Genomic DNA, 22,599 nt, shown 5'->3' on the forward strand with positions numbered 1-22,599 from the left:
AAGCCCAGGGTTTCCACTACAGTCTGCATCAATGGCCACGGCAGATTTGCACCTATAGAATCACTTGCAAATCTGTGACTTGCACCGACCCTAATCCATCCTTTCTCAACCTGAACCCACCCTGGCCCATCGCAATAACTTTCTACCTGTGATAAACAAGCAGATGTTTGCCCCATTTGGCCTGCAAAGGTCATGTACCCACGCATTACCTGCAAAGTGGTCAAGTTTTAGGCAGAAAGACCCCGATTCCCTGACAAAGCAGGCATTCCGCTAGTACCCAATCTGGGTACCTGGGTCAATTGCAGGTTTGTATTTCCCCCCCCCCCATGAGTTAAAAGCAATTTGTCTCCGGAGTGACGTTGCTTCCTGCCAATGGTGACATCACTTCTGGTTTCACTGATTCTCCAGGTTGTGTTAAACTTAGATTGTAAGCTCTGCGGGGCAGGGACCTCCTTCCTACTGGGTCTCATACCACATGGCACTTATTCCCTGTGCATTTATATATATTTATTGTATTTATTTATTATATCACTTGTCCTCCCTGTTTGTAATTTCGTAAGATTGTACAGCGCTGCGTACACTTGTGGCGATTTATAAATAAAGTTATACATACATACAAGACACAGATAGCACGGGTATAGTCAGGTAGTGGGGACAGGGCAGGGTGTATAGCAGGTCAGCGGCCCATGTCCAGTTGTGAGTCAGCGGATCCAAGTTGGGCATGGGTCTACCCAACCAGACCCAATCCGGATTCTACCCTGAGACAATAATCAGATCATAAAAAGGCCTATGCAGTCTAGTTAGGAGAATCACAACGAGCCAATGTGGCCCTAACCCTATGGGATTTTCAATCATGCCTTATTTTCACCCAGATATCAGTCAGGGGCCAATGGGAAGGGCCCATACTCAGAAGAGCTGCCTACTCAGTCTGAAGGATCCAGCATAATTGTACTACTTTATCCCTGAGTTTCGTGTTGCACGTAAAAATGCCCATGTAATATAATGTGTTCTATGCATTTCCTTCATTTTGTATGCTTAGAATTATTTGTTTATTACTTCTACAATGCAAGAAATGGGGAATATGGATAATTCAGTGGGATCCATTAATGAATGCATCAGATAGGAATGGGGCTAAGTTCTGTTTGTGTCTAGTTATTGTCTTAGCCCAGAAATCTATTTTATTATGCTTTTTACCTTGGATCAGTCTGAATACATAATAAATTTGATGTATCATTTACTGGAAAAATGGGAATTCAACCATGTGGGAAATAAGTCAGAAGCTTAGAAAAGGAATGGGGCGTCCGCAGAACGTTCCTATATTCATATATTTATCCGAATGTACCGGAGGAAGAAAATCGTAAGAGGTAAAACCCATGTGGATTTAGAAAAAGGAATTAAAGAAAGGGGATATTTAATAACAAAAAATAAAATTGGCAATACAATTCCCTGAAAATACACCTTAAATCCTGAACAATTCTAAAACAAAATAATAATAAAAATATTCAGTTAGGCAAGATGATTGATGGAAATAAGGTGTGAAAATAAAACATTGCCAGCAAAGCCCCTGAACCAAAGGGAGATCAGCTGAGGTAATGTCAGTTATCCTTAAAGGAAAAGGAGTTGCAAAAACTAAGTATCAGAAACTTTATCAGAAAGGTCTATGTAAATACAGCCATAAGCACTCACAGAAACGCTGCACTGAGTCCTCAGTTAAAAGAAACATCACATTTTTTTCCTTCTATTCTGTATACAAGATCTTCTGTGTCAGACTTCCTGCTCTCATAAAAATCCTTTAGGGCACAGCACGAGTCTGCCCAGTTTGCTCCTCTCTCCCCCTCCCCTCTCTGCTGTAATCTGAGCCGAGTGCTGTTCCCTGCCTCAACACTGCTGCCTGGAAGTGAAGTCAGACCAAGCTAAAATGGCTGCTGTTTTCTAGCTTCCAGGGCTCTTTACTCAGGTATGGTAAAGCTTTCTGCAGAATAAACATAGCATTCTAGCTTGCACTATTGTGGCTAATCTATTGGCAATAAAATGCCTGAGTAGCTTTTCTTCTCCTTCAAAGGGGTGGTTCACATTCAAATGATCTTTTAGTATGATATAGTATGGTCAATTCTTCAATTGGTCTTAATATATATATATGTATATATAAATATATATATATGTATATATAAATATATATATATGTATATATAAATATATATATATGCATATATAAATATATATATATGTATATATAAATATATATATATATACATATGTATATATAAATATATATATATATACATATGTATATATATATATATATATGTATATGTATATATATATGTATAATATATATATATATATATATGTATATGTATATATATATATATATATGTATATGTATATATATATATATATGTATATGTATATGTATATATATATATATATGTATATGTATATGTATATATATATATATGTATATATATATATATGTATATATATATATATGTATATATATATATATGTATATATATATATATGTATATATATATATATGTATATATATATATATATATATATATATATATATATATATATATATAATTTTTTTTTTTTTTTTATAGTTTTTGAATTATTTTGCTTTCCTCTTCTGACTCTTCCTAGCTTTCAAATGGGGGTCACCGACCTGAAAGCCAAAAATCTATTGTTCTGTAAGGCTACAATTACAATACAAATGTCCCCATGCACAAACCGGAGTCCAAAAAGAATTGGTTTGCTGAACAAGGAGCAGAAGAACTGAGGGAAGAACTAGAGCACCAACTGTGAGCCAGGCTTGATCCCCACCTTCAATGCACAACCTCACTCTTGCTATTGTGGCTAAATAAAAACATATCCCACCAACAATGTTTTAGCATCTAGTGAAAAGCCTTAAACAGCTGAAAAAGGCCATATGAAAAAAAAAAAAAAAAAAACATTTATAAGCTGGCGACAAGCTAAATCCTTAGCAGAACTACATAGTAACCAAAGTATTATAAAATAATTTTACAATGCAAACAGTAGAAAAAAAAAAAAAATCTGTAAGGAACGGCGTGTAGACAATATAAGAATGACAGAATGTTTGCTCTTGAACTCAAAGCAGACGATTGTGATCGGAGATATTTATATAGGTATTAAATGTGCTTAAATAGAAGCGAGAGGGAATGCGGGTAATTGGGTTCTGAAAAACTAAGCGCTCGCCGCTCTGAGCAAAGCCACTGAAATGATGGCTATTTAATGGAGACCGCCACGTCCAATAGAGTTTTGCTGGACTTAACAGCCTTTCTATCCACTGGGAATAACGGCTGCCGTTGTAAAGATCATGGGAGTAGATTGTGCTGTAAACAAATTAGAGAAGTCAATACAGGAGATTGATTTATACCCTAAGAGAGTGACGGGGATGTAGGGGAATGTGCACGACTGGGATTTGTTAAAAATTGGCTGTGCGGTTATTGTCACCCAGATTTACTCATCATTTATCCCACTGTTACATGGTCCTTATTGGCCTGTGCTGCCCAATTCTGTAAAGAATGTCACGGTCTGGATACTGAATAGATGAAACAGTAACACCTCAACCCTGGGGCAGGGTCTCCATATGTAACATTTCCATTATTACATAGTTATTGGGCTTAAACAAAGGCAAAAGTTCAACACTTTCAAATGACCCCCTGACATGGAAATAACCATACTGGTTCTATGGCACCTCTCTATGCCTTTACCCTACAGAAGGCATAGAATGTGCATTTTTATGAATGAATAATAAATAAACTTACAATTTACTGTAGAGCCAGCCCTATGTACATTACATGTGTTTGTCACATTAGAAGTCTGATACCGTCTGTGCTATATAGGCATAATCTGCTCGTACAGAATGCTAATGGGAATCTATGGAAAGAAAGCAGAAGACACTGGTTAGAGTGATTAAAATGCAGCCCTGTGTTTGCTCATCGCTGAGGTTCTGCCCAAAGGGCACAGTGTAATCAGTTAGCAGCAGAACAATGGGTTCCCTCTAGTAACTGATCTGCATCTCTTTCCTTGTGCCAGGAGTCCTGCATGCAAATACTCAGCGCTAATAGGTTTTCAAGGAAAAGAAACATTTTACCAAAACAAGTTATTATGAAATAGGGGAAAGATGCACCAATGTTAAACCAGCAATGGTCCTGGGCTGCCATATTGTTTGGTGTCAGTCAACACAATGCACCTTGCTCTCTAAGATTTCCACCAACATCAGATACACCACCATTCATTTTCAAACAGCAATAATTAGAATAACTTACTAATTATAAATCAAACCTTGGGAGGTAATTCCTATTACAATTTAATATTTTGAGAGCTTCTGGTGGTCACCACTTTTTGGGTCATTCAATCAGGACCGTACCAAGAAAAATGGAATAGATGAGGAGTATAATTAAGCTACATTGGCAACAATAAATGGTTTATAAGGCAAGATTATGCTTTAATGTTTTCTGTGGCCCCCATCCCCTATGCCTCCCCCATGTCATGGTTGCTGTTTAAAAACTATGTAACCCTATCTTGCCTTTCCAGCTAGTACAGTTAGAACATGGGTCACGTTGGACTCCCTTACTCAGATAGGCACTCACTAAGTGGAGGAGAAAGGGAGATGGAGTTGTGACACTACACCTCTCTGCTGCTGTGTAGAAATAAAAATAGGATGCCAGAGTTTCTTGCAAACAAAACAAAATGGATTATTGTCAAAGACTTTCTAGAGGTTTAATACTCACAGATCAATAAGGTATTTAGACACAGTTATAGGTAGAGTAGGCTTCTGTAACACCACCGTGGAGATGGTTTGGCAAGTTTTACATTACCAGGTAGTGGTCCAGTTTCCCTTCAGCAGAAATAGTTCAGGGCATGAAACACAACAGTACTGTGTACTGTGGTCCCTTCACTTTAGGCTAGTTATGCTTAGGAAGAGCTAACACCAGCTATCAATCCTTAGGTGGAGCACAGGGCTGCACTTTCTAGCTATGCCTATCTATCTTATGTTCCTAGAATCCACCATGAGAAATGCTAATCCTGTAATCTGACCTTTTCATGGGGCCTGTGTTCCCCAACTTTTTTATAGAAGGGATGTCCCTCTATGGCAGAACTCTTAACTGTTGACTCCAGGCTCCTCAGACACATCCATCTGGGAGAGAAGATCGATGGTCAAAGAAAAAGAACCACACCTTTCCAATAACTCAGTTAAAGTGCAACAGGAAGTGGTCATAAACTCTAAGAGCCAATAACATAGATACGTAAATAAGATAACTTACATACAGTAGCACCACATAGTAAGAATTCCAGATTGTGATGAGACAAAAAATTATTTTCATGTCTCCGAAGTCTTTAAATAGCCTGTCCTAGATCATTCACCTCTCTTTAGGCTTAAGTTTTCTGTAGGGGTGCCATGATTACATCTTCCCCCTCAGATAACCACCACTAGAATGTTAATAAGTTCCTATATTTATGGGGTTATAAGTGACTCCTTATGGATATCAGATAGGTCAGTGCTGATTACAGATTTTTTTTGTTGCCATAAGCTATTCCTACCATCTTCACTACTACTAATTGTCTGGGAACGTCTAGCTTCCCCCCCCTGAGGCAATTCCTAATATATGAGACAGACTTTTGGGTACTTAATGGATTAAACTGCAATTAACAGAGGCTGCTGCTATGGTTCCTTGTGGTGCCTCTATGCATAATGTTGGAGGCTGACTTCAGTCAAGTGGAACTTTTTCCTATGAGTGAAACTGTTTTTTTTTTTTTTTTTGTTTTCTTTATATGTATAAATTGCATAATGAATTGTGTGTGAATCATCTACGAATTGTGTGTATTATTAATTGTAAGCAAATCATTTAGTGTGCACTTTTGGGGGGAGATTTACTAATCCACGAACGCTTGGAGCGCTCATTCGAACGCTCTGAGCATATTTTCCCGCAACTTTTTCGTCGTTTGCGCGACTTTTTCGTACTTGGCGACTAAATTTGTGCAACAAAATCGAACTCATGATTTCCTGAATTGGCCCCTTGGTGTCCTCGCTTAATAAGCGGATCTTATAGTTAAGGACCACCTTTACTCAGCTTTCCTAGGGTAGAAAAGACTGAAGATCCTTATCCCATAAGCTACTAATTTTGGGTGTAAATTCTACGTTTTGATTCCATGGTTTTAAGTTACATTTTAACTAATGGGGAAGTTAATTTAGTTCTATGACTGTCAGTATTCCACTTGCTCTGGTGTTTATTTACATGATTAATAAATCTAGAAGTCCAATATACTGAGTATCCTTCTCCGATGCAGTTCGCTCCTTCTACAGAAGAACCGGAAACAAGTAAACCTACCTCTCAATTTGGATTCTGCCTGAACCCTCTACTTGCGTTAAACCGCAGAACTTTCCATGTTCCGTCTTTCTGACACGCTCTAATTAAAGTCTATATTCCCATCCAGCCGCACGATAACACTAAAATATAGAAAGAATCAATGGTGCTAAATATTCATGGCGCCACTGCATTAAGTCTAACATTAGTATGCAGGCTCGGGATGAGCACGAGGAGTGGAGCGGAGATGCAGATATCTCTGAAGGAGCAGATAACACAGATCATATTTTACATAATACATTCAGGGTGACACGAGATGCATTTCATGTGGAATTTAGTAACAGTAATAAAAGAAGCAGAAGAAAAATACATGGTTCAAATACAGCTGGCGGCTGACAAAGTATCGAGTCCCTGTCTGTAGAGCCTCCGAGAACGTTCCGAACACAGTGCATTAAACAAACTAGTTAGTCTTATGGCACAAAACAGAAGCAATTTAAAAAGTAATTGATGTCTTTTTAACCTAGGACTGTCAGACTGAATGGATAATAATGGGAGCTGACACGACTAACGGTAAAAAAAGAAATTGTAGAATTGATCCACTTTGCTTGATCATTATGAATATAATTATCTATTTTAGAGGTTTGTGTTTTTCCACAAATATAAAGGTTTTTTTTTATTGTTGTTGTTGTCGTTGCTTATGGTAGCCTGGCAGCTTATCAGCTCGGAGAAATAAAACAAGGTGACTCCAGTAAGAGGCACAACCTCAACAGCGCTCTGAATTCTGATCTGTATTGTAGAAAAATGTCTTTATAGGGAAACAAGTCTGCGATGTAAAAGATAGAAGATAAAGAGAAAGCATCTACTCAACATGAATCAATAATTGGACTTATACATAAATAAAGCATGAGTTTGGGGTTACAAGGTGTCTGTATTGCAGCTAATACACCTTTAATGTACAGGATGTTTTTGTGAATAAGTGTATGGAATTACTAAGTTAAAAATAGGAGAGATAAAGTGCAACCCCTTGGGACCTAGAATGCATCTGTGCCATTGCAATGGCCCATTCATGAATGTTGGTGGGGAGGTTATAAGATACAAAAGCTGAATACCAGAACCACAGCCTTGTAGGGGTTTCCACAGGGGAATAGAACCAATATGGTTGGAATTATGTGGTATGCTTGACCCATTCTTTCCTTGTTCCATGTCTTTTTCATGTTTCAAAGACATATAGCATATAGAACACACAGCAAATGATTCGGGGTAATTGCTTACTTGTTATCCTGTATATTACAAGATCTTTGTCAAGGATCCAATTATCATTGTACTTTGTTATAGATGTAATCTTGTTGAGAGCTAAGGAGGGAATTACATTATGAAACACAAAGCAGAGCTTTACATCCCATATTGTCATTGTATCGGTATTGAATATGGAAGGTTAAAAAGAACAGGGTAGATAATAGATAATAATAGAAAACATTTTTATGTCAAAAGTGATTTTAAGCAAAGTATAAAGAATTTATTAAAGCAGGAACTGATAAGGCTGAAAACCTTAAGATACCACCTAGTGCAGAGTCTCTTTTCTCCCTCTCTCTATATATTTATACAGTAACTAGTATGGGCTTGAAGTTTGAAACAGTCTTAATTATTATAAGTTTATTTTAATACTTCTGAAAGCATTAGGGGAAAAGCAGCACTTGAAGAGTTTGGAAAAAGGGTGTGTAAGATAGCTTACAGACCCAACATCACACAATATGTAATGAAAAAAGTGGTGTTTCAAGGAAATGCCAACATAATGATAGAAAGCACATTTTTAAATTTGGTACAGGAGCATTTCAATGCGGTTGTGGCTCCACCAACCAAAAGATTGGATTGGATATGATGATTTCTAACAATACAGAAAGTATAAATACATAATGGTAAAGGTGCTTATAAAATAATGAAGCGGTAAAGACAACATCTTGATCAAAAACTGTAAATATATATTGGCACCACCTGTTTCCCTAAAAATTTCCCAAAAGTATAACTAGCTATCTAAGATTCCAAATTACTAGATTTCATTATCTTCTAATTTTTAAATTTTTGGAAAAAATGTTCAATGATAAACAGAAAGAGTGGAATAAACCCACTATGATAAATTCACTCCACCTGGTGCAAGAAGCTACTAGTGTTTACTTCTCATATTGGATGAAGAAGTGTCAGTTAGTATCTGGTGCTGCTCAAACTAAGGAGGCAAAAAAGTAAAATGAATTCCCCAAAGTCATTTATTAATCAAGAGTTTGAATAAAATGATTTCAGTTTATTAGAGTTCATTTTCTATGTTTTACTCTATTTAATTTACAAGTTTTGAGGTCATTTCAATTTGAATACGACACTCTTTTCTCAGGCTCATTCAGTTGTACTCCAAATAATACTCTATTTGACACAGCACTAGAATACTCAGTAATATCTGATAGATATCACATGGCTCTGTAAATTCATATTTAAGTACAAAACCTGAATTTATATCTGTACTAACTTTTTTTATTATTTCTCTTAGAAAACTCTTTTTTTCTAATTGTTTGTTTACTATATAAGGTGTTCAATATATCAGGTTAATGACCAGTTGGTTTAATACAGAAGTTTAACATCTGTAAGGAAGCAATTATTTTAGAAATTATGATCAAATTCTGTTTTTGAGACTATTACAAGTAATAACATGGTGTTAAACACTCTCTAGTGGGTAAAGGGTCCCTTAGGACTGCAGTTAATAGCTGAAGTAAGCCCACTTTACTCCTTACTCCTTACAGAACAAACTGCATATCAACTAACATATATACATGTGAATTTGTGCAGCTTGGCGTGGATATAAATGTAGATTAATAACATATGTACAGGTTATTAAAAAAAAAGACAACAACTCTTTTTATTACCACAGTTTTTGTGTGTGTTTTGCACCAGAAGCAACTTGTTTGTTACCAACCACTGTGCAGTTGCAAATCCATTGATCAAATGATGCCAAAAAAGACCTGTTTGTCTCTTTAGTGCCGGGATGGCAATTATACATCTCTATTGTAATGGGTGACCTGCATCAACCGCCCTCTGTTATTTTTTTGTTCCAATTTTCTACAAGCTAATGCTTTTTTTATTGCCAGCTGATCCATTACTAACAGAAAACCAAAAGGTCAAATGGATTTACGATAAAGATCTTCAGGGAAGAATGTCATTTTCTTCTATTGGTTGTGTTGTGCCTGCTATAGAGAGAATCACTGGTTTCAGTTAGAAATTGCTGAAATGTAGACAAAATCATATTGAAATGGATATGTAATTACTGGCTGCGGTTTATAACCTGTCCATAGGCCTTGTTTACAGGTACAAATGATTTACATTGCAACAAGGTTTCCAAACAATGAACGAACAGTGAATAAAATGTTTTGTGTGCACAAAAATCCTCAGATATTGTGAAACCATAATTTTATTGAGTTGAAATCTGCAGTGCTGTACATAATAGTGCTACAGAGTCTTGTGTGTGTGTGTGTGTGTGTAGAATGCCCACCGAGCGCCATTTTTTGCAAGCTCTCCGGCGTTGCTCCCAGCTTTTTTATTTTTATACATTGTCTGCTAGTTTCCCCAAATTAAAGATGACATACGTACATTGTTTATGTACAGGTTGCTATAAGAACGGTTTATAGCACTAATGTCACTTGATTACTCATGCATATATTTTTTACCCACCCAGCTGGCTGGCATTTTCATCTTACTTGGCTGAAAAACATTCCTATAGAGAGCCCCACAGCTGGCCATAACCCCCTTCAGTACTAGTCAGCAGCTTATTAGGCTGTGTATGGGCCATCTATTGGCCAGGTTTCAAATTCCCTTAATGGCGAAGGATCGTGATGACCTTCATTTACCTTCGTTATGATCTTATTGCTCGACCTAGGGCCAAAGAATTGGATCATAACAAAATTGCCCAATACAAAGTGCCCATACTGGGGAAAGATCCACTTGTTTGGGAGACTTACCAAGTCACCAAATGACTGGATCTTCAAGTGTATAGCCACCTGTGTTGTCTTTAGAAATACATAAGCTCTTTTGAGCAGGGCTCTCTATACTTCTTGTATCAGTATTTCACTGATTTATTGTATAGCGCTGCAATACAACAATATATGTAGGTGCTTTATTAACAATATCAATAGATAAGTACGTCTATGAAGATTTTAATTTATCCACATGATGATATACATTATTTTGTAGAAATAAGTCTAAAGCAACTGAGCTTTCTGAGTTTTCTTGATGGGCACTAATTAATAATGCAAGATCTTATTTCTGTGGCTCTCCATAGATCATTTACACCTAACAAATTCTTTAGAATTGGTGATAGAGATATAGATAGAAAACCATAAGAACAAAGGGAACAGTGATCCAAATGCAACATTTGTTTCGTTAAAATGCTGTAAATAGGCAAAAGGTTCGGGGCACCAGAGGAGAACACTGTTATACAAAAAGTAGTAACTATAATGAGCAGGCCTGGAAGCCTTTATCCATATGTGGGATACTCATAGTACAGACAATGTAACAACTCCCCAAATTATTAAACTATAATCTGTAGTTTTATCAAGACCATTTTCTGGTTAAGTCTCCGGAACCCCAAGTTGAGGCCAAGGAATAATGTTGCCTTTACCCAGCCCTAAAATCCTTGGGCACACAAATCAATATTTCTTCCAGAATCCACAATGATGCGTTCTTTTCCAGCAGCTTTCGTGTTACTGGGTTTCTGGTTTATTTGCACATAATATGTTGCTGTAAATTCTTGGTTCCATAAGAAACCAACCAATCACAGCATTGGTATTTCAAGCAGTAAAGCACCAAAGGATATTCCTCAACGCACACAAAGATATTCTCTAGTCTGGTTTCAACTGGGCAGTCCAAACTCAGGAATCAAGATCTAGAAATGTAGATTGTTGTTGGGAAGCAAATGTGTATATACTATAGCTCTATAAATGTAACATCTGAAACTTCATAGATAACATCTATCTGACTGGCTTATAGAGACTTTTCTTACCTGTGCCATCCTTGGTTACTGTAGGAAATCCATACTGGATATTTTCCATTCTCGAGACAGAAAAGCACAGAAAAAAAGACCCTGCTCCTCTTACAGATTTGTCCTCATAATCTTAATTTATTCATAATCTGCATTTCAAAATAATGTTGTTAAACGTTATCCTTTACTTTGAACAATTGTTTGTATTTTCTTAGTCAGGTATTTATACCGCACTCTATCAGGGATAGCGGAACGCTGCCTGCCCCTGTTATCATGTACAATAGTTACGTGCACGTGCTTATGGATACGTGTTTGGCAGAGCTGAAGGCTGATTAGATATGGGTCTTTATGAATGTAAGTAGATAAGGACACTTTCCTTGTAGATAAAATCAGGTATAATAAAAAAAAAAATTAAAACAACCTAAAATTAAAAAAAAAAATAAAGAAAAAAAAATTTCATATATACAAATTTCTGTACAAGGTGATGACTTGGAACTTAGTGAGGTCATCATTAGGAGATTTTGTCAAAAAACGACTTAGTAAATATTGATATTGAATTATTACAGACGCCCAGCGGGAGGCCCTCAGGCTGCTGTGTAGAGAGTTACAGTTCCCAGCATGCTGTTGGGGGGATGCTGAGAGATGCAGAATGACAGCAGCTGGAGGATGCCAAGCTGGACATCCCTCATTGAGTACTTCTCTAGATAAATTAGTATCCACAGTTCAGTAGCTCACAAAATTCTCATAATCATTTGTTAAATCTAAATTATTTTCCATTATCGATGATTGCACAAAAAAAAAAAGAAGACACCACAGGCCCCGCTGAGGTAATTTTTGCATCATTAGCTGAAGTAAGTTTTACATTTGGCATCCGTGTCGACACAGCTACTGCTAGATTCCAAAATCCATGGTGGTCGGCTTTCGCATTGTCTTTGGGGGAGGCGGTGGTGGCGTCTTGCTTGGCAGCGGAGGAGGAAGATTCTGAAAAGGGAATAACATTATGTTCAGCAACAGCAGGGGAGTCGTCTCGTGTAGACTGAAAGTAAACTTCAACAACACATTTGATAGAAATTGCAATTTTGAACAGGTTTTGGGGAAAAAAAATAAAATACAAAAATCAATGCAGATCTTTTGCTTCTGCTACAAACATATTTATTACTTTTAACCACAGTGTTGCTATTTAGTACGACGATTGCTGCTAGTACTGTATATACACAATGCAATAAGCCTACGGATTTTGGTGCCCAGAACATTCCTTTTCCATATAGGCTTAAATGCATATGCCTCACCTTAGGCTAATGTCACAATAGACCTGGCTAGATTTAGGTTCCAGGGTCAAATAGTCTACCAAATAGGGAAGATTTTTGGCTTTTAATCAGACATCAAATCATTATAAAACAAATATTCAAGACCAGAGGAGTCGATACTTTTCACATATGGTCTACTTTGAGTGAAGTTAATGTGTTGGCACCTACTACCTCAAGTGTTAAGGTGGCCATACCCGTGTAGAGGAAACAACGACTGGCCTGCCCGACCGATCAGGCAGATTAAAACATTCAGTCGGATTGGGGACTGCATCGGCTCATTGATGCGGCCCCCGAACCGACTGTGCCTATTCTAGTCGTTATAATTCGATCATTTGGCCCCTAAATTCCCCCGATATCCCCCACTGGTAGGTGGGGATATTGGGAGAAGATCTGCTCACTTGGTGACCTCACCAGGCAAGCGGATCTTTACGTGTATGGCCACCCACAGGAAACAGAGGGTGTGGTCATAAAAAAACAGCCATCTTCAAATCTGAATAATGGTAAATACACAGAAGGGTAATTTAATGTTGTTGTTTATGTGGACAAAGCTAGCTGCTAATATACTGGTCAGCACCCTCAGGATCTACTTGTAGATCACTATCTACCTTTTGGTTACCTCAGTTAGAGACTCTAAATGCAAAGATCCTTTTTGTCCTTATAAAGAAAGAGAGAGAGTGTTTATCCAGTAGCTTTACAGTATGGAAAATGCCTTAGGGCCTTAGCTACTGTAACTGTATGGTATCTACTAAGCTAAAGTTCTACTTCCCATTGTTATTCTCGTACATTTGCCCTTGGAGTTGCAATTCTGAACATCAAGAAAGGTTTCAGGTAGGAATGCACCCAAAAATAATTAACTAAATCCTAAACCCTAGTTTTTAATATGCAAACTAGTAAAATAACAAAATAAAAATCCAACAACAAACAAAAATAGTCAACTGCCTAAAGTCGTGTGAATTAAATAAGTCACATGATTATAGTATTTGGTTTGGCCAGGCACTCAAACCTAAAACAACAGAAAAGGCTTGGATTCAGCTGAATCCCAACCCAAATCTGGGATTCGGCACATCCCTAGTGTCAAGGTGTGTGTCCAACTAGTTCAAGAATCAGCTCTTCTATACTGACAATCCATAGCATCCCAGGTCAGCCAAGTTGAAAAATTGTTCATACATTTGTCAATTTTTTGAAAAGCAACAACAGCATCTCTGAAGCAGGTATTTGGAAGAGGGAGGATTTCCATATTACAGTAGAGAACCTTTACAGTTCACAGGGTTATAAACTGCACTAAAGCATGGTGGCTCCATGCAAATCATACTGACTGGTGCAGGACACCATATGCACCATTTCAATAGTAAATGAAAGATTAATGAGAGAGAAGTTATTATGGATCTGTGATCCACAGGCATTAAAAGGGAAAAAAGAAAACAATGAATGTGGTAGTGAGTCTGGCACCGTTTTACAGGGAAGATATTAATTTAGCTGTACGGCTGCCATTTCATATTAGATGAATCCATTGTGTGCAAATTCAGTGATTCTCGCGCACCTCAGGGAAAAGGGGAATCTTATGTAACAGGCACATCTGTAATAACAGCAGCAATCTGTCGGCTTTCATTGCTGTGAGGCTCGGCCTGTTTGGTATCTGACTGAAATCCAGCCCCTTTGTATACAGTTTATTTAGATTAAACATGAAGGGTGCACACAGCTCTGTAACTGCTCATCTGTGAAGCTGCAATAGGCTGGAAACGTTATTCATTTAGGGAATTACTGAAAGGTTGGAAAATTATTATTTGAAAAGATTATTGAAAGATTTGAAATTAATCTTCCAAATTTAACCTTAATCTCTCCATTGTCATGCCCTGTGCTGCAATGCATCACATTAAAAATACTAGGCATGGTTCAAAAATACCCTTAAAAATACCACTGCTATAGGAATCTACAGGGAGAATGTATGGAAGCTACTGAATACAAATGTATGGAAGATGGACTGAATACAAACTGGCAAGTACCAATCCCTTTGACTTTACAGGACAACACTGAAGAGGAAAAATAGGCACAAACCAACTAAACAAATTGGTTATTTCCTCTGATTGGTTACGGGAATCACTCTGGGTCACTGCACCAAACAAAACTGTTTTACATTGGTTAGGCAGAACTGCATGATTGCTAGCCCACACTTCACTCGTCTTGCTGCCCTTTCAACCACTGGCCTCTCCAAACTTTCATTTCCTAACAAAACATCTTAAGAGGTCTGTAAGCACAGGAAGATATAAAGGGTCTCTTATGAAGACCCCCAGACCAATGCACTAAGGGGTGCAGTAGCGTGTCCCATAGTGCTCAAGATCTAACTGTGCTTGGGTGTGTGCAGCCCAGTCACTACCAGCTGGTAAAGGCAGGCACTGTATTTATGGGGGCAGCGTCAGGCATCTGGAGGAAAGAGACCTCAAGGCGAAAAGGTGGGATGGATTTGTCCATGCAATGTATTTGACATACATACACATGAGATTAAAGGACCACTTCAACAAAACCCATCACAATTTGGATATTTTATAGTAGAACGCTGCAGATAAAGCCATTCTCATTCAAATTCTATTGATTTAACTACTGGGTTGGAAATGAAAGTCAGAGGGCACACAGTATTAGATATTAACGCAAGCACATCAGCACCAGAGTGGGATGCCTGTAGCAACCTTACCCTGTGAGGAGGGGGTGGAGGAGTTGAAGGAGTTACGGAATCCGTGAAATCCATGACATTGCCGTAATCTGCCGTGCTCCCTTTGACTGGAAGTGGAGGGGGGGTAGCCACTGATTCACCGTTCATTTCCACGCCTGAAAAAAGTAAAAAAGAAATCAAAGTTAAACCAATTTGTCAAATGAAAGAACTCATTTAAATTCATGCTGTTGAGATTACACATAGAGACATCCCTTGCAATGGTGAAGATTTAAAAGAACCATTAAATACAGTAGTTTGATCAAACCGTAGCAATACCTGTGGATTCTAACAATGACCACATCCCATGCAGATGGGCTTTTTACATGGCTCATATGAGTATATGCCTGGATATCAATATATATTAACTCTGCACTCAGCACCCTACCTCCCTATGCGGTCATTATTAAATAGTAACATTTACATGTTAGGGATGCAGACAATGCCTGAGAAATACAATGTACTGGGCTGCGTAAGATTACTTGGAGAACTGTATATGGATTATATGAATGATAATTTACTTTCTTGCTGTTTGGACTTTTCAAACTTAAACCTCCCTTGGGGTCCCCATCCCTCACTTGAAAGCATTCTTTGGTAATACCAAAAACTAGCACACAACAATCCCGTTACACTAGCCCCACTCCACCGTACTGAAGATCAAGCATTTTCTAACATAAGATAAACATAAGATCAGACAGAAATCATAGAATAAGTCCAAAGCACTCATGAAAGTAAGCCATTTTTAAAAAATGTTTGGTACTGACCTATGGCCATCATGGCAGTATGAGGGCTCAGTGTTTCCCCCAGGGACAGCAACATTTAACAGTGATTTTCTAAAGTGTTGCTTCTCTTATTCTCTGGCCTTAACACGTAACTGAATACAGCAGATTGGATTTGGAAATATAAAGAATATCCTTACCTGATGGAAGACTGAACAGAGCCCTAACTCTTGGAGTAATGGGTGGTGGCTGGGTTTGTTGTGGGGTAGCTGGGCCTGGAGATACAGAAATCCGCCTTTCACCAGTAACGAGGTTGAGAACTTGGCTTTTTGGTCGCTGAGGCCTTAAAGGGCTTATCTGGGTTTGGGAAATAACAAAAGCGCTTGAAGAAAAATGCTGCAATGGTTTTATCCGAGTTGTGCACAACTGTGTGTTACTTATAGTTATAGTACAGGTATGGAACCTGTTATCCAGAATGCTCAAGACCTAGGGTTTTCTGGATAAGGGATCTTTCGGTAATTTGGATGCCCATGTCTTTAGTCCAATAAAAATGTATTACATCCTAAAAATATTTTTTAAATAATAATTATTTGCTTATTTGTCCTTCCCATCCCCCATAGACTACATTTCTGGATAACAGATCCTACACATGTATAGATAATTAGTGCCTGATAGATACTTTGCCAAACTGGGACTGGTTTTGGGGGACAAAGTCAATTTCAGTTACACAGTGTAAACACATTTTGGGACTTTAGGGCATCTGTACCCTAATTATAAGGTTTGAAACCAAGATGTCTTAAAAACAACCAAAAAAAAAACCATGCAGTCTACATTATAGGGATGCACATCACTGTACTTGTATATCATACAACCTGTTCACTGTAGTCACTGGTGTGAACAGGTTGTATGATATACAAGACAAACAAATAGAAGAAATCTTGAAAATCTAGTCTACAGGAAGGCTGCCCAGCTATAGTCCCCCAAGATGTGGCTTTCAAGTTATTGTATATGCCCCTTCTTCAGACTGCTGTGTACAACATCATTATTTTTATATTATGCAGGACATTAACATGCAATATGTCAACTAACTGATACAATGCATGAAAATGATTGGTTAAGAGTTGGTATATGGGGCCAGCCAACAGGCCTTCCCAAAAGATATCTGGCCACAAATCGGGCCGATATCCATCAGGAAGGTTTGATCTTCCCGTCAGGGTGGGGGCCACATAAGCATATTGATTTGGTCCTTTCCCTGATGGCTGTAATTACAATTCCATCAGTGGTGGCAATTATAATCCGGATGGATCTTTAGCTGTATGGCCCCCTTTACATGGAGGTTTTACATGCAGAGTTATACTGAAAACTGCCCATGCTATCTCTCGTTGACTTTAAAGGAACAGTAACGCCAAAAAATTAAAGTGTATTAAAGTATTTTAAATATAATGTACTGTTACCCTGCACAGGTAAAGTTGTGTATTTGCTAAAGTAACAGTACTATAGTTTATATAAATGAGCTGCTGTGAAGCCATGGGGGCAGCCATTCAAGCTGGAAAAAAGGAGAAAAGGCACAGGTTACATAGCAGATAACAGATAAGCTCTGTAGAATACAATAGTGTTTTATCTGTTATCTGCTATGTGCCTGTGCCTTTTCTCCTTTGAATGGCTGCCCCCATAGCTACACAGCAGCTTTGTTTATATAAACTATAGTAGTCTTTCTAAGGCAAACACACCAGCTGTACCAGTGCAGGGCAACAGTACATAATATCGTAATTAATTTTATACACTTTAATTTTTTGGTGTTACTGTTCCTTTAATAGAAACAGCCTGACATGAACTCTACTTTTTGCACTTTCTGGGACAAAAAACACATCTACGAGTAGCAGCATGGTCAGTTATGGATGCTTCTCAGCCATATTCTCAGTCATATTCACTGTACTGGGCATTCTATAGGAATTTTAAAAGGTGTAATTATGTCTACTCTTGATAAAAAATCCTTTACGAGTTAATTGAAAACTGCGACCCCTGGGGTTAACTCTTTTTTCACCCTTTGATACATATGTCCCTCGAACTCACTTTCTAGGAGAGATCAGCTAACACATCCCCCCTCTGCATAATGGAGAAAAAAAAATCTATACATCTTGTCAGAGGTCAAGCCTTACTAACTGAGGTTAATATCAGAATATCAGAATTTACTGGAAAGCCGAATCCTTGGTTAGAGACGCTTCACGGCCGAGGTGAAAGCACAGACAGTGAAACAGTGCTCGCACATAGATTTCCATTCATTTGCATTGCAGGAAAGCATCCCACCAATGAAATGATATACAGAAACATTCAGCGGCGTCTATGCACACCCACACGGCCCGAGATAGAATTACCGTTTCTGACAGAATAACGGCGTCAGACTGCTGCAGTGGAATTTCAGTAGCTTTAAATTCTTTATCAAACATCTCTTGGTGCTTGCTGTTCCTTTTCTCCTTCTTTTTCTCCTTCTTCTCCTTATCAAGATCATCTCGGTCCAATTTATCTTGGGAGCGAGAATGCATTTTCTTTGGCAAAAGTGGTTCCAGAACAAACCTGGAAGAAATGTAATATAACTGTGCACATCCATTCAGTACTGACACGTGAAATATTCTGTCTGCGGATTGAACTGGTTGGCTGCTGCGCTACTGGAACAGATGGGGGAATCTGTTACCATTTTGTTCTTTTTATCTCTGCCTGTAAAATATATACTTATAAATGGTGCTTTAACTAATGACTTACTATAACCCCTACTTAAAAATGTAACAATGGTAGAATTGACCTTGGAGCGCTAAGTCACCACTAATATCCTTATATTATATATTTATAAACGGTACATAGTGATGACATCAGTTATTATTGATATACTTAAATCACATGACTCACTGAAAATTGTGTATTATAATAAATACCCCTGTTTGAATATTAGAAGTCACCTTGGAGTTGTGACCTATAAATTAAAAATACAGGAAATCACAGAACTTTTTTGTGACATCTGATATCCTTATAATTTATAACGCCCTGTATAAAAGAACTTGCCCTTCACCTTCTGCCTTTATATAGTCATGACATTCCTCAGTGACCTATAAAATCCTTATCCTATAAAACAAGGGTATATAATTTCTCTATAATATACAAGAGCCACAAATATCATGCATGCCATTTGCCTATAGACAGTTCTTAGTAATATCATCAGGTATGATCACGTTTAGTGATGTCACTTGTGTCACATGATTCATTTAAAGTTGTATATTATAAAGATAATGTACACCCTTTTGTAAAATATGAGATATAGAAGAAGTCACCTTGAAGTTCCATCTAATAAAGCCCTAAAGTTTACAGAAGTTTCTGGTGACTAATATCCTTATAATTTACAACAAAGAGTACATTATTTGCTGCATATTTAAACAGGGCTCTATTCCATACACACACATGTAATCTTTACAGTTAACCCAATGCATGAACTGTGCTCTGAACACAAACACTGAGTTCCTACAATGACACAACTGACATATTATGTTTAATTGTTGCCCATCAATTGAACTTCGTTAAGCTAAAGAATGTCTATGTACATGACCAACCATCCTATCACATTAGGAGAATGGCTTCATCTTTAAATGAACAAGGTTTTTTGGTTTCTATCCTGTATCCAAGGGCTCAGTGTAGCAGAGGCAAACACAAATCCGCAGCCGTGCCACTGCCAGTTGGTTCTGTGCCACTGTTGATCCGTAAAACCCTGTCTGCTGATTTCATCCAAACTGACTCGCACCGGGAGACATGCCAAACATGCAAATAGCAGCAGCCAGACTAAACAGTGTAAATGTGATACAACATCCGCTTTTTAACCTTAATCAACAACTTTATCATGGCTGGATCAGAACAGGCTTCATATGCATTTTGCCCGCAGAACTGTGACAAGCAGCTGGGCTAAATATTTTGAGCTTCTTAAAGCACCCAGAGGTGTCCCCAGGGCACATATTGTTTTAGAAATGGCAACGTTTGTGTTCCCTTGCAGTCTTTAGGCTCCTTTTTCTTTTGAGAGCAGCTGAAATGCAATTTTTTTAGGAACGCTTTCCGTGAGTGTATCGAGTAACTTAATAAAGGCAGACACAAACCGGCCTGGAGATCAGGAGAAAGGCAACAGTGACATGCTGAAGACGTGGGCTGTAATTTGTGAGCTGCTGAAGTATTGTGAGTAACCAATAAGCCTTAAAAGCACACAGATGCATTGCAATTTGCTTTTCTACTCAAAGTGGAAATTAAAAGTTTATTTCTGCGAGGAGGGGAAAAGATTCCAAAAATGAAATTTATTATTTTGAAAGGGGCACAAATGTGTAGGGCACAAACTTTTGCAGGGAAAGAGGGGGGGACACAATGCCAGAAAACATACTTACTGTGATTTATTGCTGTTTTATGGTGCAAAGCTTGCCACCTTGCCAAAGCTCCTAAATGCACACAACGGGACAGCAATGCATACACAGAATTGTATGCAATATTTCTCCATATAGACTTCACCAAATGTTACCACCAGTTTGTCACAAACTGCAGGTTTACAAATGTTCTCATAAATACAAATGGATGTAAAACAACTTACCCATCTGAGCCAGGTCTTGATGGGGTACTGTCTGAAGACACTGAAGACACGGAGGCAACAGACAAAGGTCTCGATGACGACGGCATGGTAAATGAACGGACCATAGATCTTGGCCGATTCCCCCGCCTCTCGTCAGGGTTTGAAGACTAAAGTGAAGAAAATAGGGATTATTTTTTTACTTTCATATTCATTTTCAGGTTGACACTCCACTAGTATTCTGAATTATTTGACTGTTTTATGGGAAAGGGAAAGAGATGGTATCAGACAAAGTCACGGGAGTCAGACACTACAGACTTAGTTGCAGTAGCAAGTTGAGGTGGAGAAACTAACACCCATTCAACCCATGGTGTTTTACTGCAGAAAACTGAGGTGCAGATGGTACTTTGAAAGTTGAAAATATACAGTTTGTGCGATCATAACAGCATTTCTCCATTTACTTAATTAAAGAAAAAAAAAATCAAATGGAATTAAGGGAATGCTCAGTACATCTCTGAGAGCTTAGTTTTATGAAAAAAACTCTAAATTATGAAAGCAGTGCAGTGTTAAAATGTCCAAAATGTGTTGACTACACAAATTTAAATTAAATATAGCCTGCTATTAAATGATGCATACGGTTACATACAATGGCAAATTGTGACTAATTTATGCTTGGTAGGCAGGCGTGAGAAGGAGCACGCCATTATAGCAGCCAGCCTTAAGTAAGGATATGCAATGACAAGATGAAAACAGACGGGGCCCAATGTAATGCTAGTGTATGTAGGTATTCCATTGTTCCAACACTATATTTCTGTTGAAAAAGCTTACAGAAACCTACTTGCATGTCAGCTATTTCAGTTTTCAACTGCAAACAACTTGATTTAGCTCTCCATAGAAACAAATGACTTCATTAGTCAAATACTGGCATCCCATAACAAATCAGAAATCACAGGATTCACAGGTTCTCAGTGTATTTGCTCACTGGCCCATGCAGGTAATCATAAGAAATAAATTACCTGGGAAACTATTAAGTGCTGTTTACCGTGGACAAATATTTTGGGGGTCTCCAGCCACTTTCTCAATGTACATCCCACTCACTAGTCACTGGGCTTCTAATCGTGAGGATGTGCAAGTTAGGGAGCGGCAGAGGCTGCAGTGGGGCCCTGTCCCTGCCAAGGCCCCATTGCTGAAAGGGAAAATTATCTTATAATAAAGAGTAACGTAGATGCATTGCAAGGAACATGGTGGGGTGAAAAGGTAAATGAGACATTTCTAGTGATACTTAGACATCCTAACAATTACAGAAACTGGGCCCATTATTAATTAAAAAGATCTAAGTTTGTGTTAAGCTTGAAAATTCTAAACCTATGGGTTCTGACCCAACTATGGGTCCCCATGCTGTTTATGCCCACAGCTATTGTAACCAAAATGAGGTAAATAATTGGTTCTTTACCAAATATTTGGGTCATGAAGCTGATTCAATGATTTAATTTAGGTTTCTTGAGTAAAATGTAAAAAAAAAAAAAAGTTAAACCCTAATTTAGCTAAATGTATTAAACAATGAGGTTATATTAAGATATATATGGCATTATGGAGATCCCAACATTATTGCCCAATCACTTGTGTAAATACAATGGCAGTAAAGTCATAGGTTTATTTGCAGACAGGATATTGCACAGCTTATGTGCGGCCAGGTAATGTGAGAGAGGCAGTTTGGCACCAATGACCCCGGTGTCAATATATAAAAAATCTCATAATTATTACTGCAGTGTTTTATAGAGACATCAGTCTGTGGCTCAGTGGTGCTTGAGATCTGATTACTCTTGCACAATCACATCAGCTTCCCCAGAAGGCAAATAAGGAAGAGTCCGTGAGCCCCTGTGCCAAATGTATTGCTCCTTTACACTTAAACATCTATGCCTCTAATGA

General features: G+C 38.0%; 1 protein-coding gene across 2 annotated transcripts in view; it reads right to left on the reverse strand.

Moving 5' to 3' along the window:
- Nucleotides 1-11,466: 11,466 nt before the first annotated feature.
- Nucleotides 11,467-22,599, reverse strand: part of dock1 (dedicator of cytokinesis 1) — a 215,706-nt gene continuing 204,573 nt past the window's right edge. For both annotated transcript variants that reach the window (XM_012959631.3, XM_002932662.5), the window contains exons 48-52: nucleotides 20,695-20,840; nucleotides 18,458-18,656; nucleotides 16,283-16,439; nucleotides 15,349-15,482; nucleotides 11,467-12,333 (exon numbers count right to left, since the gene is read on the reverse strand). In XM_012959631.3, the coding sequence (XP_012815085.1) occupies nucleotides 12,244-12,333; nucleotides 15,349-15,482; nucleotides 16,283-16,439; nucleotides 18,458-18,656; nucleotides 20,695-20,840 (726 nt within the window). In that variant the 3' untranslated portion in view covers nucleotides 11,467-12,243. The remainder of the gene's footprint in view (nucleotides 12,334-15,348; nucleotides 15,483-16,282; nucleotides 16,440-18,457; nucleotides 18,657-20,694; nucleotides 20,841-22,599) is intronic.

The sequence above is a fragment of the Xenopus tropicalis genome, chromosome 7, assembly GCF_000004195.4.
Source record: "Xenopus tropicalis strain Nigerian chromosome 7, UCB_Xtro_10.0, whole genome shotgun sequence".
Classification (NCBI taxonomy): Eukaryota; Metazoa; Chordata; class Amphibia; order Anura; family Pipidae; genus Xenopus; species Xenopus tropicalis.